At 42.8% G+C, this 20,034-nt stretch overlaps 1 protein-coding gene across 9 annotated transcripts in view; it reads right to left on the reverse strand.

Annotated features, from left to right (window-relative positions):
- The window catches only part of EXTL2 (exostosin like glycosyltransferase 2), a 37,928-nt gene that overhangs the window by 15,696 nt on the left and 2,198 nt on the right, over nucleotides 1–20,034 (reverse strand). For 2 of the 9 annotated variants that reach the window (XM_037018754.2, XM_037018753.2), the window contains exon 2: nucleotides 599–677. The exons of the other annotated variants lie outside the window; for them this stretch is intronic. In XM_037018754.2, coding sequence (XP_036874649.2) covers nucleotides 599–603 — 5 coding nt within the window. In that variant the 5' untranslated portion in view covers nucleotides 604–677. The remainder of the gene's footprint in view (nucleotides 1–598; nucleotides 678–20,034) is intronic. 9 annotated transcript variants of the gene reach the window in all.

Here is a 20,034-nt window from a genome sequence, read left to right on the forward strand (position 1 = left end):
AAAAGAGGCCTTACAGCATGTTTTAAACAGACCCTGGCTCAAGTTAAGAACCTTTATTTCCAAGGAAACAAAACACCATTGTAGGAAATAATTTTTCTCAGATATAATTATTGGTACTATACCTTCATTCACAGCAGCATTTGTCACAATAGCCAAAAGCTGAAAGCAACCCAAATGTCATATATATATATATATATATGAAATGAAATATTATTCAGCCTTTAAAAGGAAATACTGATACATGTTACTGCATGGATGAAGCTTGAGGATATTATGCTAAGTGAAATAAGTGACTAACAAAAAGTCAAATACTATATGATTTCACTTATGTGAGGTATCTAGAGTACAAATTCACAGGACAAAAAAATAGCATGGTGGTTGCCAAGGGCTATGGAAAGGGGAAAATGAAGAGTTGTTCAATGGGTACCGAGTTTCAGTTTTGCAAGATGGAAAAGCTCTAGGGATTGGTTGCTCAACAATTGTAAATATACTTAAGACTAGTGAACTGTATACTTAGAAATGGTTAACACTGCAAGTATTATGTTATGTGTATTTTACCACACATTTTAAAAAGCGAAAAAAAAATACTCGTACTTACCTCATTATGGCAAAATTTTAATTTTTAAAAATATTTTCCTTATGGCTTCTGTAACTGATAGTGACAGGGTCTCTTGGCACTAGTAAGGGAAATCAAAGAATTTTCTGTGATATTTTTGTCAATCAGTAGGAAATTTCTAAAAATGCTTTTAATGCCATTGACCATAGGCTTTGAATTATTTTTAAAAATGAAAAATTTTTACTCTTGTTCTAAAAATTACATTTACACAAAGAGGTAGATGTCTTCCTATGAGACTGGAGCTAACACTGCTATATTTTTGTTTTCTTAAGTATTCAGAGGCAGAATAAGCTCACATCATTCCAACTATCTAATGAGTTTACACACTTGAAACCAGAACATACACTCCATGAAGCAAAACCTCTGAATGCATTAGCAATTTGCACATGTTCAATTTCTAGACTTTGAAATCTCTTTTGCTTTATCCACCATCACAACTCCTTTTTACATTAAAAGTTCACTGGACATTCAATTTGAAGCATCTTAAAAAACACAGGGTCTAAAATAGGGTTGAAGATAAATGCCAGAGTTGATTATGAGGAATGACAGATGGCATCCCTCCTATTCCTCCCTGACTATTGCCCAAAAAGAGCTGGAACCTTGACTGGAGATAAGTTTCTGCCCCATAAATGCCTCATTCCTTACAGTCCTCAATCACATGTCTGAAAACCTGGGGTTTTCTTCCTTTTTATTGTCTGTATAGTTAACCTAAGGCAATTATAGGAGATGATCTAAAGAAATCTTAAGAGGTTCAGGGTAGAAATCTATTTATTAGTTTAGAAATATTCATTACCTATTTTATAATCTTAAAAACTCATTTAGAGGATGGCGGTGTGAGTAGAGCAGTGGAAATCTCCTCCCAAAAACACATAGAGCTATGAAAATATAACAAAGAAAAATCTTCCTAAAATAGAGACCACAGGACACAGGACAACATCCAGACCACATCCACACCTGCAAGGAACCAGCGCCTTGCGAAGGGGGTAAGATACAAGCCCCGGCCCGGCGGGACCCGAGCGCCCCTCCCCCCGGCTCCCGGCGGGTGGAGAGAAACCGGAGCGGTTTTTTTTTTTTTTTTTGGCGAGCGCTTTTTGGAAGCCTTAGAGGGACGGGCTCCCGTTGCTGGGGAGGTAGGGTGGCGGGACCGGTGAGCAGGTGCCTGGGAACGGCGCTGGAGGACAAAGAACACCCCGCGTTTCTCCCTGCGGGACCGGCGGGCGGGTGCCTGAGACCGGCACTTGAGGACAGAGGAAATCGCACGTTTTTCCCCTTTTTTTTTTTCTGTTTTCTGCGAGTGCTTTTTGGAAGCCTAAAAGGGACAGAGACCCCGGTGCTAGGGAGGCAGGGCAGCGGGACTGGTGAGCGGGTGCCTGGGACCGGCACCTGAGGACAAAGAATATCCCGCGTTTTTCCCTGTGGGACCGGTGGGTGGGTGCCTGAGACCGGCACCTGAGGACAGAAGAAATCGCGCGTTTTTCCCCTTTTTTTTTCTCTCTTTTTGGCGAGTGCTTTTTGGAAGCCTTGAAGGGACAGGGACCCCGGTGCTAGGGAGGCAGGGCGGCGGGACTGGTGAGCGGGTGCGTGGGACCAGTGCCTGAGGACAAAGAATATCGAGCGTTCCTTCCCTGCGGGACCGGTGGGTGGGTGCTTTTTGGAAGCCTTGAAAGGACAGGGACCCTGGTGCTAGGGAGACAGGGCAGCAGGACCAGTGAGCGGGTGCCTGGGACCGGCACCTGAGGACAAAAAAAAAAAAATCGCTTGTTTTTTCCTTTTTGTTGCTGTTGTTGTTTTGGTTTGGAGAGTGCTTTTTGGAAGTCTTAAAGGGGCAGGACAGGTCACTTAGACCAGAGGCAGGGAATCTGGGGATCTCTGGGCACTCTAACCCCCTGGGCAGCAGGGAGCACAGAGGCCCCTTACGGAGATAAATAGACTCCTGGCCGCTCCCCCTCCAACGGGGCTCCACCATTTTGGAGGAACAGCCCCAGCCAGGCCAAGCCCACAGGAACAGCGGAGATAAACCCCAAAGCAACTGGGCGGGAAGCAGAAGCCCTGTCTGCGCACAGCTGCCCAGCACAAGCCACTAGAGGTCGCTATTCTCCCAGGAAAAGGCTACAAACCAACAAGAAGGGAAGCTCTTCCAGGGGTCACTTGTACCAGCTCTGCAAACTATCTCTATCACCATGAAAAGGCAAAACTACAGGCAGACAAAGATCACAGAGACAACACCTGAGAAGGAGACAGACCTAACTAGTCCTCCTGAAAAAGAATTCAAAATAAAAATCATGAACATGCTGACAGAGATGCAGAAAAAAATGCAAGAGCAATGGGATGAGATGCAGAGAAAAATGCAAGAGCAGTGGGATGAAGTCCGGAAGGAGATCACAGATGTCAGGAAAGAGATCACAGAAGTGAAACAATCCCTGGAAGGATTTATAAGCAGAATGGATAAGATGCAAGAGGCCATTGAAGGAATAGAAGCCAGAGAACAGGAACGTATAGAAGCTGACATAGAGAGAGATAAAAGGATCTCCAGGAATGAAACAACACTAAGAGAAATATGTGACCAATACAAAAGGAAAAACATTCGTATTATAGGGATACCAGAAGAGGAAGAAAGAGGAAAAGGGATAGAAAGTGTCTTTGAAGAAATAATTGCTGAAAACTTCCCCAAACTGGGGGAGGAAATAATCGAACAGACCATGGAATTATACAGAACCCCCAACAGAAAGGATCCAAGGAGGACAACACCAAGACACATAATAATTAAAATGGCAAGGATCAAGGACAAGGAAAGAGTTTTAAAGGCAGCTAGAGAGAAAAAGGTCACCTATAAAGGAAAACCAATCAGGCTAACATCAGACTTCTCAACAGAAACCCTACAGGCCAGAAGAGAATGGCATGATATACTTAATGCAATGAAACAGAAGGGCCTTGAACCAAGGATACTGTATCCAGCACGACTATCATTTAAATATGATGGTGGGATCAAACAATTCCCAGACAAGCAAAAGCTGAGGGAATTTGCTTCCCACAAACCACCTCTACAGGGCATCCTACAGGGACTGCTCTAGATGGGAGCACCCCTAAAAAGAGCACAGAACAAAACACACAACATATGAAGAATGGAGGAGGAGGAATAAGAAGGGAGAGAAGAAAAGAATCTCCAGACAGTGTATATAACAGCTCAATAAGCGAGCTAAGTTAGGCAGTAAGATACTAAAGAAGCTAACCTTGAACCTTTGGTAACCACGAATCTAAAGCCTGCAATGGCAATAAGTACATATCTTTCAATAGTCACCCTAAATGTAAATGGACTTAATGCACCAATCAAAAGACATAGAGTAATAGAATGGATAAAAAAGCAAGACCCATCTATATGCTGCTTACAAGAAACTCACCTTAAACCCAAAGATAAGCATAGACTAAAAGTCAAGGGATGGAAAAACATATTTCAGGCAAACAACAGTGAGAAGAAAGCAGGGGTTGCAGTACTAATATCAGACAAAATAGACTTCAAAACAAAGAAAGTAACAAGAGATAAAGAAGGCCACTACATAATGATAAAGGGCTCAGTCCAACAAGAGGATATAACCATTCTAAATATATATGCACCCAATACAGGAGCACCAGCATATGTGAAGCAAATACTAACAGAACTAAAGAGGGAAATAGACTGCAATGCATTCATTGTAGGAGACTTCAACACACCACTCACCCCAAAGGATAGATCCACTGGGCAGAAAATAAGTAAAGACACACAGGCACTGAACAACACACTAGAACAGATGGACCTAATAGACATCTATAGAACTTTACATCCAAAAGCAACAGGATATACATTCTTCTCAAGTGCACATGGAACATTCTCCAGAATAGACCACATACTAGCTCACAAAAAGAGCCTCAGTAAATTCCACAATATTGAAATCCTACCAACCAATTTTTCAGACCACAAAGGTATGAAAGTAGAAATAAATTCTACAAAGAAAACAAAAAGGCTCACAAACACATGGAGGCTTAACAACATGCTATTAAATAATCAATGGATCAATGAACAAATCAAAATAGAGATCAAGGAATATATAGAAACAAATGACAACAACAACACTAAGCCCCAACTTCTGTGGGATGCAGCGAAAGCAGTCTTAAGAGGAAAGTATATAGCAATCCAGGCACACTTGAAGAAGGAAGAACAATCCCAAATGAATAGTCTAACATCACAATTATTAAAACTGGAAAAAGAAGAACAAATGAGGCCTAAAGTCAGCAGAAGGAGGGACATAATAAAGATCAGAGAAGAAATAAACAAAATTGAGAAGAATAAAACAATAGCAAAAATCAACGAAACCAAGAGCTGGTTCTTTGAGAAAATAAACAAAATAGATAAGCCTCTAGCCCAACTTATTAAGAGAAAAGGAGAGTCAACACAAATCAACATAATCAGAAATGAGAATGGAAAAATCACGACAGACTCCACAGAAATACAAAGAATTATTAAAGACTACTATGAAAACCTATATGCCAACAAGCTGGAAAACCTAGAAGAAATGGACAACTTCCTAGAAAAATACAACCTCCCAAGACTGACCAAGGAAGAAACACAAAAGTTAAACAAACCAATTACAAGCAAAGAAATTGAAACAGTAATCAAAAAACTACCCAAGAACAAAACCCCGGGGCCGGATGGATTTACCTCGGAATTTTATCAGACACACAGAGAAGACATAATACCCATTCTCCTTAAAGTGTTCCACAAAATAGAAGAAGAGGGAATACTCCCAAACTCATTCTATGAAGCCAACATCACCCTAATACCAAAACCAGGAAAAGACCCCACCAAAAAAGAAAATTACAGACCAATATCCCTGATGAATGTAGATGCAAAAATACTCAATAAAATATTAGCAAACAGAATTCAACAGTATATCAAAAGCATCATACACCATGACCAAGTGGGGTTCATCCCAGGGATGCAAGGATGGTACAACATTCGAAAATCCATCAACATCATCCACCACATCAACAAAAAGAAAGACAAAAACCACATGATCATCTCCATAGATGCTGAAAAAGCATTTGACAAAATTCAACATCCATTCATGATAAAAACTCTCAGCAAAATGGGAATAGAGGGCAAGTACCTCAACATAATAAAGGCCATATATGATAAGCCCACAGCCAGCATTATACTGAACAGCGAGAAGCTGAAAGCATTTCCACTGAGATCGGGAACCAGACAGGGATGCCCACTCTCCCCACTGTTATTTAACATAGTACTGGAGGTCCTAGCCACGGCAATCAGACAAAACAAAGAAATACAAGGAATCCAGATTGGTAAAGAAGAAGTTAAACTGTCACTATTTGCAGATGATATGATACTGTACATAAAAAACCCTAAAGACTCCACTCCAAAACTACTAGAACTGATATCGGAATACAGCAAAGTTGCAGGATACAAAATCAACACACAGAAATCTGTAGCTTTCCTATACACTAACAACGAATCAATAGAAAGAGAAATCAGGAAAACAATTCCATTCACCATTGCATCAAAAAGAATAAAATACCTAGGAATAAACCTAACCAAGGAAGTGAAAGACTTATACTCTGAAAACTACAAGTCACTCTTAAGAGAAATTAAAGGGGACACTAATAAATGGAAACTCATCCCATGCTCATGGCTAGGAAGAATTAATATCGTCAAAATGGCCATCCTGCCCAAAGCAATATACAGATTTGATGCAATCCCTCTCAAATTACCAGCAACATTCTTCAATGAATTGGAACAAATAATTCAAAAATTCATATGGAAACACCAAAGACCCCGAATAGCCAAAGCAATCCTGAAAAAGAAGAATAAAGTAGGGGGGATCTCACTCCCCAACTTCAAGCTCTACTACAAAGCCATAGTAATCAAGACAATTTGGTACTGGCACAAGAACAGAGCCACAGACCAGTGGAACAGATTAGAGACCCCAGAAATTAACCCAAATATATATGGTCAATTAATATTTGATAAAGGAGCCATGGACATACAATGGCAAAATGACAGTCTCTTCAACAGATGGTGCTGGCAAAACTGGACAGCTACATGTAGGAGAATGAAACTGGACCATTGTCTAACCCCATATACAAAGGTAAACTCAAAATGGATCAAAGACCTGAATGTAAGGCATGAAACCATTAAACTCTTGGAAAAAAACATAGGCAAAAACCTCTTAGACATAAACATGAGTGATCTCTTCTTGAACATATCTCCCCGGGCAAGGAAAACAACAGCAAAAATGAGCAAGTGGGACTACATTAAGCTGAAAAGCTTCTGTACAGCGAAAGACACCATCAATAGAACAAAAAGGAACCCTACAGTATGGGAGAATATATTTGAAAATGACAGATCCGATAAAGGCTTGACGTCCAGAATATATAAAGAGCTCACACGCCTCAACAAACAAAAAACAAATAACCCAATTAAAAAATGGGCAGAGGAACTGAACAGACAGTTCTCCAAAAAAGAAATACAGATGGCCAAGAGACACATGAAAAGATGCTCCACATCGCTAATTATCAGAGAAATGCAAATTAAAACTACAATGAGGTATCACCTCACACCAGTAAGGATAGCTGCCATCCAAAAGACAAACAACAACAAATGTTGGCGAGGCTGTGGAGAAAGGGGAACCCTCCTACACTGCTGGTGGGAATGTAAATTAGTTCAACCATTGTGGAAAGCAGTTTGGAGGTTCATCAAAATGCTCAAAACAGACCTACCTTTTGACCCAGGAATCCCACTCCTAGGAATTTACCCTAAGAACGCAGCAATCAAGTTTGAGAAAGACAGATGCACCCCTATGTTTATCGCAGCACTATTTACAATAGCCAAGAATTGGAAGCAACCTAAATGTCCATCGGTAGATGAATGGATAAAGAAGATGTGGTACATATACACAATGGAATACTACTCAGCCATAAGAAGTGGAAAAATCCAACCATTTGCAGCAACATGGATGGAGCTGGAGAGTATTATGCTCAGTGAAATAAGCCAAGCGGAGAAAGAGAAATACCAAATGATGTCACTCATCTGAGGAGTATAGGAACAAAGGAAAAACTGAAGGAACAAAACAGCAGTGAAGTTACAGAACCCAAAAATGGACTTACAGTACCAAAGGGAAAGGAACTGGGGAGGATGGGTGGGCAGGGAGGGATAAGGGGGGGGAAGAAAAAGGGGGGTATTAAGATTAGCATGCATGGGGGGGAGGGAGTAAGGGGAGGGTGGGCTGCACAACACAGAGAGGACAAGTAGTGACTCTACAACATTTTGCTAAGCTGATGGACAGTAACCGTAATGTGGTTGTTAGGGGGGACCTGATACAGGGGAGAGCATAGTAAACATAGTATTCTTCATGTAAGTGTAGATTAAAAATTTAAAAAAAAAAAAAAAAAAAAAAAAAGAAAGAAGGAAAAGGGGGATTACTCCTTAACAGGATAAAACTATTGGTAAATCAAAGATCAACGCATGCTTTAAATATCCTTAATGTTGATCACTTAAAGGGTGTCAGATGATCAGCTATGGAGGTACTCTTTTCTGATAATATTCCTTTCTCTTAATTTAAAAAAAAAAAAAAAGCAGTTACTGTGTGCTGACCTCCAATGAGTTCTGCACAGTGGTATAGAGGGCATGTCAAAGTGTGGGCAAAGGGTCTGTTTGTTTCTATGCAGGAGATCAAGGCCTAGCTTGGATACCCAGAAAATGAACTAAGATACGATATGAGGAGGAGCTTCCGGCATCAGCACTCTCTGGAGGACTTGTGCCGGGGGATGATCATCAAAAAGCCTCCACAGGGATCTGGACGATGCTGCGGTTGTGGCTGCATCCAGCCCACCGTCTCCTGGACTTGCCATAAGAATGAGGAGGGAGATGTCTAGGCTGGCATGTGCATACAGTGAGACAACGAATTTGACCGGATCTGTACTGTTGGAACTCAACCAGGAGTTGGGAGGGGTGCAAGTTGTAGCACTCCAAAATCTCATTACTATAGACTATCTATGGTTAAAAGAACATATGGGATGTGAACAGATCCCAGAAATGGGCTGCTTTAATTTGTCTGATGGTTCAAGTACAGTTGGACAATATCCATCATATCATAGATAAATTTTCACAAATGCCTAGGGTGCCTAAATGGTTTTCTTGGCTTCACTGGAGATGGATGGTAATTATAGATTTGCTTTGTTTATGTCACCGTATTCCTATTATGTTAATATATGTGTGCAAATTAGTTAGTAGTTTAAAACCTATACATACTTAAGGTACTATACAAGAAGATATGTCAAAGAAATAATCAATCCTCCCAAGTTTCCTTCGTATGCTACATCTATAGCTTTTCTTCTTCCTTCCTAATTACAACCCTTAAATAGAATTCGTGCCTCATATCGAATTTACCGAGTATCATAATTCCTCCAGGTGGTAAAGATACCTTGAGACAAGTGCTGGGCATAGAAGCCACAGGGCATAAATCTGCAAAGAAGTAAAAAGCTAACCTTTGCAAACAATATGGCTTCTCTCTCACTTACCAACTTTACATTTCCCTGTATGGCCCCGGAAGATGACTGGTTAGCCAGAGACGGGTAAGATTCCTCAAGGGAGGAACAACCTAAGACAGGCACAGTCGCAGGGGGGCCATCAGGTGAGAATTTGGGGATCAACAGAGGTGAGGCTCAGAACCTCACCCCCCCTGCTTTGAGAGAAATCTTCTGCATCCGTGGATGTCTTGATGCCCTTGTCTAGCCTGGATTAATACTTAGTCCATAGGCACACACCTGATCATCTGATCATCTACATTTGCCTTCTTACAGCACTAAACTATGTTTTCTACCTTTATCTTGCATCTACCTACCACTTCAGCATTTTATTAAAAATAAAAATAATAATAATAGTAGGAGAAATGGGGGATCAACATATAGATCAAGTACAAAAATCAAACGAATATTCATATTTGACCTGATTGTTTATAGGTCATATTGCATGATCAAAACCGAAAGTTTCTGTGATGACTGTCCTTGTACTGTTCACCATGTAAGAATTTATTCACTATGTAAGAATTCGTTCACCATGTAAGAACTTGTTCGTTATGCTTCAGAAGATTGGAGACTGACGAGAATTAGGCTTGAGATGGATTAATGATTGTACATTGAGCGTTGACCCCCCTATACTGAATTTTACTGTTGTTAACAACCATTTGATCAATAAATATGAGAGATGCCCTCTCAAAAAAAAAAAAAAAAAAAAACTCATTTAATCTTATACCATATGAAGGGATTAAGAATTCTGATTGAAGTCTTTTAATAATACTACATCTGTAATGGTTATCTGAATAGAGTTGAAGAATTATTTTTGATTTTCCAAAATAATATTCTTTCATGATGTAAATTGTTAAAGGAGCAACAGGATGGCTGGAGCAGAAGGATGGCTTAGTATATATATCAAAGGACTCACTGAGTGACAGCTATAGAATCCTTCTGCACATTTTTTTTTTTGTAGATAATTATTTCTTATTGAAGGGTAGTTGACACACAGTATTACATTAGTTTCAGGTGAGGTGTTACAACACAGTGATTCAACATTTATATACATGATAATTCTAGCTACCAGCTATCACCATACAAAGTTGTTACAATATTTTGACTATATTCCTTATGCTATACATTACATCCCGGTTACTTATTTATTTTACAATTGGAAGTCTGTACTTTTTTTTTTTTTTGAGAGGGCATCTCTCATATTTATTGATCAAATGGTTGTTAACAACAATAAAATTCTGTATAGGGGACTCAATGCTCAATGTATAATCATTAATCCACCCCAAGCCTAATTTTCGTCAGTCTCTAATCTTCTGAAGCATAACGAACAAGTTCTTACATGGAGAACAAATTCTTACATAGTGAATAAGTTACATGGTGAATAGTAAAAGGGCAGTCATCACAGAAACTTTCGGTTTTGATCATGCATTATGAACTATAAACAGTCAGTTCAAATATGAATATTTGTTCGATTTTTATACTTGATTTATATGTGGATACCACATTTCTCTCTTTATTATAATTATTTTTAATAAAATGCTGAAGTGGTAGGTAGATGCAAGATAAAGGTAGAAAACATAGTTTAGTGTTGTAAGAGAGCAAATGTAGATGATCAGGTGTGTGCCTGTAGACTATGTGTTAATCCAAGCTAGACAAGGGCAATAAAACATCCACGGATGCAGAAGATTTCTCTCAGAACAGAGGGGGTGAGGTTCTAAGCCTCACTTCTGTTGATCCCCAATTTCTCACCTGATGGCCCCCCCCTTCTGCACATTTTAAACATCACATAGCTCTAAAATCCTGGACTAATTTGCCTGTCACTAACCTCTCCTCGCATCAGCTGCTGCTTCTCATAAAACTCCTCCAGGGAAAGAACTTTGACTTATCAGGTTTTGCAACCCATTCTCACTAACCTGGTGCCCAAAACAGAGCCTGGCACATCCTAGATAATCACTACATGATTGTTGAATAAATGAAAATAATTTCAAACTTTAATATGACAATATATATTGGTTAACATATATGGGACAGATATTATTTGAAGATGACAGAAGATGACTATGAGACATAGTCAAGTATTTCCACTCATAGAACTTTTCCTGATGTCCAATTCATGTTTTCAGTAAAAATGTCTTTGGTATTGAAGTTGGTAATTATGCTGCCCAAGACTGAAAGATGCAGAGTGACACTGCCACCTTTTGAAAGGAGAGGGCCTTCTTGGTAGTATCTGCATGTGGGAACAGGCACTATTTGCTTGTAATCTTTTGTCCCAGAATAATCATGTGTCCAGACAGGCCACTCATTGGACAGTATGTTGACCACCCAGGCCAAATGCAGGCCTGCCTTATCTATGGAAATATCTTACTGAGAAGTGAACAACTCTGGCGAAGGCTTTGTTCCTTGGAGTACTGATGACACAAGAATGATCCCTTCTTGCAAAGCACATAGTCTTTTTCCCCTCACCCCGGCACACACATAGTGTTTGTTTACTTCTCCATACAGCGGTGCAACCTCCTCCAGCCAGCTGCTCCTGGACTCCCTGTAATAAGTCCCAATAAACCCTCATGTCTCATATGGCATCTCCGGGTCTTTTCTTGGGTCTTTCATGACATTTCCCATCACAACTCACTCACTTGGGCATGCATTCGGACTTGTGATCACACACTGTATCTCTGCGGGTAGGGAGCTGGGGAATTTGGGAATCCCAGGAAACCAATATAACTGAAATTGAACTTAAATTTCTCCAATTTATTTCAAAATTATTTGAAAAGGGTAATGAAATGAAGATTTCTCCATAAACCAGCTGAGCAACTTCTCATGTACAGCAATACAGGATAAAATGCAGAATTTATTTTCAAAGGCACAATACAAAAATACAGACTCAAGCTGCAGATGACCTTGATGAGTTAAGAAAACGCTGGAAATCAGTTGCTGAAATTTGCTTATTTCTATATAACTGCACCCCTCCCCCCCAAAGTTACATCATATTGAAATAAAGCAGTTTTGGAGAAGAGTCCAATTGCCATGGAAATATTTGTCTTAAACCTAGTTTGCACCCACTTAATGTTTCCTCAGCAGTGCAGTAAAATTCAGTCTATGGCTAATGTAAAAGTTTCCTAAAAAATATAAGTAAATACTACTAATTGAAAATACGTCTATGTTGAAGTTAAAATAATGAAATGTATGCCAAGACAGCAAAGACAAAATACCACTGATAAGGAAAATATTCAACACAGCCATCAAGGTCAGCAAACCGCTTTTTTTCCTCCAGTTGACAAAGCACTCCCAGCTCCCTCCTCCCCTCCTCCAGGCTCCTCTTTTGCCCTGTGCAAGCCGAAATGCCACATATCAAAATAATGTAAATTGCTCCCTGTGCTTGTGCTCAGGGCTCAGACTTTGGGGAGATTACTCCCCTCTGAGCCCATGGGTGTGAAAACCCTCAACACTCCAAGACCTCCGAGTGCTGCATGGTTCTTCCACCAGTGATCCAGTCCCGGCTTTCCAGTATTTTCCATAACATTTAGTTCCCTGACCGGGAAACCTGACAGTGCTGGCCCACTGTTGCCACTGGTTTGGGGCAACTGCGGGGCAGTGATGAAACAGGAGATAGCAACGGAGAAGGCGCGCCCTGCCTGATCTCTCAGCAGTCTCCGGCCCTGTCACCCTGGGCCAGCCCTGCTCCACTGTTCCTACTGGACTCAAGGAGGCTTGGCAGGTGAGGATCTGGTTCCGACATCGAATCCAGTAATGCTCTGGGGCCCCTGACCCAGGCAGTCCTACCTGTTCGGGTGGAAGAGGAGCCTGATCACCTCCCAGAGACTTCTTAGAAGTCTCATAGGTAGACATTCCCAGGGGGGGAATATTTAAACTCTGGTCTGAGTGTGTGTGAGTGAGTGTGCAAGGTGGCTGAAGTCATTCAGTCTGCACTGAATCTGTGATTCCAGGGCCTGCACTATGGAATCTGAGTGGGCCCTCATCTGCATTCGCGGTCGGCTGCCATGACATAACAGTGATTCAGCTTTGGCTGACCTGGCCCGGGACTTATACGGGTGCACCTTAGTCACGGCTGACAAAGTCTCTGAGAGGAGTGCAAACGGACAAGCATCTGACTGGTCTCCTCTCTAGAGGAGGCACCCCTCCCTTGTCTGTTGTCACGGCACCATACAGGGACACATCATGGGGTCAAGGCACAGTAAACCCACAGTCCTTGACACTATGATCAAGAATTTCAGGAAGGGATTTTCAGAAAACTACAGAGTAAAATTAACTCCCAGCAGGTTGAAAACCCTGTGTGAATCTGTATTGCCCACCTTTAGTGTAGGGTGGCCTCCAGAAGAAAACCTAGATGTCCCAACAATCCGCTGAGTCTGGTGGGTCATCCCTAATCAGTTCCCATACTTTAACTCCTGGTTAGAAGTTGCCCAGGCTCTTCCCCCTTGGGTGCGATTGGTTTGCAACAAGCAGGGAAAAAGTAAGGTCTTAGTTGTCTCAACAAAACAGCCCACAAAGAATCAACAGAAGCCTGAGCCTCTGCAAATTCTTGCTGGTGATCCAGAGGAAGAGCCAATATTGTCCCCACCTTGTGTGCCCCCAACGTCAGCAGCACCCAGACCCTGGTCCCAGACACCCTGCCGCCGTCAGCCTCCCTGCCAACTCCAGAACCAGTGGACTCACTCTCCCCTGGACCAGCAGCCAGACTGAGCTCTCGGCAAGGAGCAGGCACCCTTCAGATGCCAGTGCAAGAGACACGGGAGCCTGAAAGGCATCCAGCCCAGCCGGTCCATGCTTTACTATCAACCCTTCTCTGCAACTAACTTTCTCAATTAAAAACATAACACCCTGTCAGAAAGGCCACAAGCCCTGGTTGATCTCATGAAATCCCTCTTCCAAACCCATTGGACAACCTGAAAAGACTGCCAACAGCTTCTCCACACCCTGTTCACAACAGAAGAGAAGAGGCAGCCAGGGTCCTTGATCGGGGTGCATGGGCTGAAATCGCTGTCCCCGAGAAGCGCCCCGAGTGGGACTTCACCACCCCTGAGGGACAGCACCAGAGCCACCGATATCAGGCTGCCCTCCTCCAGGGGAATCAAAGCCAGGTCAAAAAAGCCTGTTTACATGACCGAAGTATATTCAGTCACTCAACAACCAAGAGAGTCTCCTGAGGATTATTATGAAAGACTGTGTGAAGCTTATGGCATCTACACCCCCTTCAATCCTTAGTCACCAGGAGCCAACAAATGGTCAACACCTCATTGGTAGCTCAAGCTTCCCAAACTGGAAGGTTTTGCCGGGACAAATATCACTCAACTGATTAAAACTGGCAACAAAGTATATCTAAACAGAGAAGTTCAGGCCGACAGAGAGGCTGAAAGAAAAATGAAGAAGGTGGCCAGCTTCCTGGTAGCTGCCCTCAAAGAAAGATAGATGACGAAAAGGCAGAGAAAAGCCAGCCATCAAGTGGGGGGAAGCCTAGGACGCCCCTAGCCAGGGACCAGTGTGCTTACTGTGAGGAGAAGGGGCATTGGAAGAATGAATGCCTCAACGGAGGCAAAGCCCCAAAGCCGGGTCGCTGCTGGGAGGAGCCTCACAGGGAAAGGCTCACTGGCCTGGCAGGAACAGACTCCGACTGACAAGGACTGGGCTCTCTCACTCTTGGCCCCCATGAGCCCATAGTCAAAATGAAAGTGGGGGGACAACAGAAGACTTTTATGGTTGACACAGGGGCAGAACACTCTATGATCACCCTCCCTGTAACCCCCTTCAGTAAAAAGACTGCAACTATTCTCAGAGCCACTGAGACATAAGCAGTCCAGCAACACTTTTTCCAAGCCCGCCAATGTGAACTTGGAAACCACAAAGCCTAACATAAGTTTCTCTGCCTGCCTGAGTGCCCTGTTCCCCTCCTCAGCTGAGATATACCCTCAAAGCTCAGAGACCAAATAACTTTTGAACCAACTGGATGCACCAGCATCAAACTAAACCCAGGCCAAAAAGTGCCAGGGTCCCTTGTACTGGCAATAACCACACCTAGAGAAGAGGAGTGGAGGCTATTCTGTGCCAGACACTCTCAAGTAGCCCACCAAATTCAGAGTTGCCTTCCCCTCAGTATGGGCTGAAGACAACCCAGCTGGACTTGCTTATAACTGAGCCCCTGTCATTGTAAAATTGACTCCAGGGGCCCAGCCACAAAGACAGCAGCAGTACCCCCTCTCACAAGAGGAGAGAGCAGGCATCCAGAAACACCTGATCAGACTCAGAGAGGCAGGCATTCTAACCGAGTGTCAGTTGCTCTAGAACACCCCACTTCTACCAGTCAAAAAGCCAGGAGGAGAGCACCGGCCTGTTCAAGACCTGTGAGCCATTAACAGAGTGACTGTTTCTTTACACCCCACAGTCCCAAATCTGTATACCCCCTCAGCCAGATCCCAGGGTCTGCCAAATGGTTCACTTGCCTAGACTTAAAAGATGCCTTTTTCTGCCTCCAGCTGGCCCCCACCAAAGCCAGCTCGTTTGCCTTTGAATGGACTGAACTGGATATGGGGTGGCAGATGCAATCAACATGGACATGGCTTCCGCAAGAGTTCAAGAACTCACCCACTCTCTTTGGAGAGGCACTGGCTGCAGACCTTGCCAGCTTCCCGAGGGAAGCCATGTGTTGCACCCCTCTGCAGTATGTAGATGACCTCCTTCTTGCCAGTAACACCCAGGAGAATTGTGCAAAAGGCACAAAAGCCCTCCTGCAACTCCTGTCAGACTCAGGAAAAAGGCACAAATCTGCCACCACAAGTCTGGTACATGGGCTTCCTCCTCACCCAGGGAAAAAAGGCACTAGGGCCGAAGAAAAAGGTCATCATTATCTCCTTAGCCCAGCTCCAGATGAAGAAAGGCATATGGAAGTTCCTGGGGGATGCTGGGTTCTGCAAAATCTGGATTCCTGGTTTCTCAGCAATGGCAAAACCCCTCTACAGCCTCCTGGGGTGGGGCACACTGAGAACCCCCTGTCTAGACAGAAGAGGCAAGAGCCTCCTTCCTGGAAATAAAGGCTGCTTCAGAACCTGCACCAGCCCTAGGCCTGCCAGATACAAAAAAGCCCTTCAGTCTCTTCATACATGAAAAAAAGCCCCCGAAATTCTCACATTGCTGGGAGCCATGCTACTCAAGCTGTGTAGCAAAGCCCAGGCTGGAGGAAGACCCCCGCAAAGTGGGGGCCTTTGCAGCTGGCTCCCCGTTACCCACCTTGCTTTTGTTTTTCTCCATTATACTATTGGCTTTGCTTTTGCTTGCATTTTTGCCAAAGGCTAAGCTAACCTTTGATAAGCAGCATGGAAAGGAGGAGAACATAAACTTCCCAGGAGCTTTTCAGGCCAGTGCTCCTGAAGAATGGAACACGCAGGGGTCAGATGGCAATCTTGGCATAGAATACCAAAACCTGCAGTTAGTTAATCAAACAATGACAACCCCATCTCCACCTAAGTGGGAATGCCCCCCTTATTTGCAATGATAGTGAAACTAGTGATGAAGAGTTTTATAGGAAAATTCAAGAAATAGAGTTATGGGGGAATACTGAATGGAATAACCCTATCTGACACTTAATCAATCTTCTCATGTTTTCTTCCATCTGCTACTTCCATAGCTTCTCTTCTTCCTTCCTAATTACAGCCCTTTACTAGAATTTGTGCCTCATATGTGAAATTACCAAGTACCATAATTCTTCCAAGTGGTAAAGATACCTCAAGACAAGTGCTGGGCATAGAAGCCATGGAGCATAAATCTGCAAAGAAGTGAAAAACTAACCTTTTCAAAGAACATTACTTCTCTCTCACTTACCAGCTTTACCTCTCCCTGTATGGTTCTGGAAGATGGCTGGTTAGCCAGAGACAGGTAAGATTCCTCAAGGGAGGAACAACCTAAGACAGGCATAGTCGCAGGGGGGTCATCAGGTGAGAAAGTGGTGGCCAACAGAGGTGAGGCTTAGAACCTCACCCCCCCAGTTTTGAGAGAAATTGTTTACACCCGTGGATGTTTTGTTGCCCTTATCTAACTTGGATTAATACCTAGTCAATAGGCACAGACCTGATCACCTACTTACACCTACGATCACCTGATCGGCCTTCTTACAACACTAAATCATGCTTGCTGTTTTTATCTTGCGTCTTTGCATTGTTCACCATGTAAAAACTTGTTTAGTCCCTACAGTAATAGAGCCATGGGGATCTGCACATTATATATCAGGGAAATTTTGGTATCTGCCCAGAGGAAAGAAAAATATGGATAAGATAAGGCAACTTATTTTGTTGCCTACTGTGCCCTATGAAGAGGTGTATAATGAAGATATAAATTTTTGGTTTTAGATTGATTATAAATTTATTAAAGCCTCAAGAACATCTTTGTGGGAAAAGATCCTAGCTAACTATGGCAGTAAGTGACCTGTATTTCACCCTGAGCTGATAGACTCCATAGTCACTGCTACATGCTGCATGCTTCTACGGTCACATGCATTACTTAGAAACCACTTGCATAGAAACCAGAGACACAATAGAGTACATGTTGCTAAGAAAAGTTTAGGTCAAGGAACAGAGAAAAATCACCTCTCTAACTCCTGGCTAATCATGTATATAGATTAAAAGGAAATAGAAAGAAAAACCTCGCCTATAATCAAAAGAATAAAAAATAATCATATCCTTGTGCAGAATGGTATAAATAAAGCTGTCATCAGCATTTTGTTGAGAGACTCCCTCCAACTGACTCTCTGTCCTGCACCTTCAGGCATCCCACCCCTCAGCTGGAGCTGGACTCTAGCATCACATAAACTGTTAGGCCCGGGCAGTGGCCGGTTGCATACCTGTCAGGAAAAAAAAACTAAACCCAATTGAGGCAGGATGGCCACCCTGCCTCAGGACACTGGCAGCCAGTTCTATTCATTAAAAAAGCAGATAAACATACTCTGGGACAAAAAAAAATAAATGTCAAGGTCCCCCATACTGTTGTGTCCCTCTTAAACATACAGGGACACCAATTCCTCTCACTCTCAGCAGGCACAATACTAAACCTCCTCAAGGCTGTCTGGCTCCCAGAAAAAGTAGCAATTCTGCATTGCAAAGAACACCAAAAAGAAAACAATCCTATAACACAGGGGAACCAGCTGGCAGATAAGGCAGCTAAAACAGCAGCCAATAAGAACAGATAAAGCTCCTTCCCTCACCATTGCCCTAACGACCCTAGTGGAGGCCCCTCCACCCAAGTACACTGAAAAAGAGAAAGACTGGGCCATGGCTGAAGGAGCCACCCTAAAAAAAAAAATGATGGTTGCTGCCTGACAGACACATCTTTGTCCCAACTGCAACCGGAAGGCATCTAGTCAGCAAATATCATCAGCTCACCCAACTAAGAAAAACTGCACTAGAAGCTCTCCTCAAAAAGCAATATTAACCTGTCTTTGTAGCAGATGCAGTACAGATTTTAACTAAATCTCTCAACATTACCTGAAAACTCCACACTGCATACAGGCCACAAAGTTCAGGTAAAGTGGAGCAAATAAATCGCACCCTCAAAGGAACCCTAGCTAAGTTTTGCCAAGAAACTGGCCTTCCGTGGCCAGATCTCTCCTGCATGCTCGCTGCACACCTGGGACTCAAGGCTTTTCCCCTTTTGAATTAGTGCATAGACACCCTCCCCCGTGTCTAGGAAGCCTCCCAGGGAACCTACACCAGATACGAAACAAGAGAGTAACAGCTCCCAGCCTTAAAAGCCACCCTAAATAAGCTGCAGCAATATACCATAGAAAGAGCCCTGATCTCCTTAGGGACCCCAGCACATTCCTTCCAGGCTGGGGACTCAGTCCGAGTCAAAAATTGAAAAAAAGGGAGCCCCCCCCACCAAACCTCAGTGAACTGGGCCCCACATTGTTGTCCTAACCACTCCTACTGCCGTCAAAGTTACAGGCATCACTTGATGGGTCCATCATTCCAGAGTGAGAAGAGCCCATACTCTGTACAAAGATACATCAGTAGAAAGCCCAGCCAGACCTCCAGATCCTCTCCACCTCCGCATCTGATGATTACCCTCTGACTAATAGACACCTGCATGCAGTGAATTCTGGCCCTCGCTGGAAAAGAATCTCTCATCCTGGGCATTAAACTCTCTGCTGCTGCCCCCTCTGACTAAACTGTTCCTCAGAAAGTTGCCCTTTCTATTGTCTATTGGATAATCATAAAGTTGTTTTAGCTGTGCTTACCTGTCTCTCCTAGCTGAACTCAAGTCTCAGCCTGAATTTCCAAAGTACCTCTCTATAATGTTTCGAAAGTTATAAAGTGCATGGTCATCATCTAAGAGAGCTGCCTTCAGTGGCCCTCCACCTTTAGCACTTGTCCTCACACTCAAATAAACGAGCCTGAGTGTAATGCTCAGCTGCATAGAAACAAATTAGGACTCAAAACAACTGAATATTTTTGTTAAGCACAGGCTTATAAAAATCTGAAGGACTTATTTCAACCTATAATACATAAAAACATTATTTATGTTCTTCATAAAGTACTCAGGTCTTTAATGAAAAAGTCATAAGGAAAAAAGTCCTAGCTCAAGCAATTAAAAGTATAAACACAAGCCATTATAACCCTATTATAAACCAAAAAGATGATGCCCCCTAAAACTAAGTGTTTAAAGGGGCATCAGAGGGAAAAGTGATAAGGAAAATATTCAACACAGCCGTCAAGGTCAGCAAACCGCTTTTTTCCTCCAGTTGGCAAAGCACTCCCAGCTCCCTCCTCTCGGCTCCTCTTTTGCCCTGCGCATGCTGAAATGCCACATATCAAAATAATACAGATTGCTCCCCTTGCTTGTGC

This window comes from Manis javanica, chromosome 4 (assembly GCF_040802235.1).
Source record: "Manis javanica isolate MJ-LG chromosome 4, MJ_LKY, whole genome shotgun sequence".
In the NCBI taxonomy this organism is placed as follows: Eukaryota; Metazoa; Chordata; class Mammalia; order Pholidota; family Manidae; genus Manis; species Manis javanica.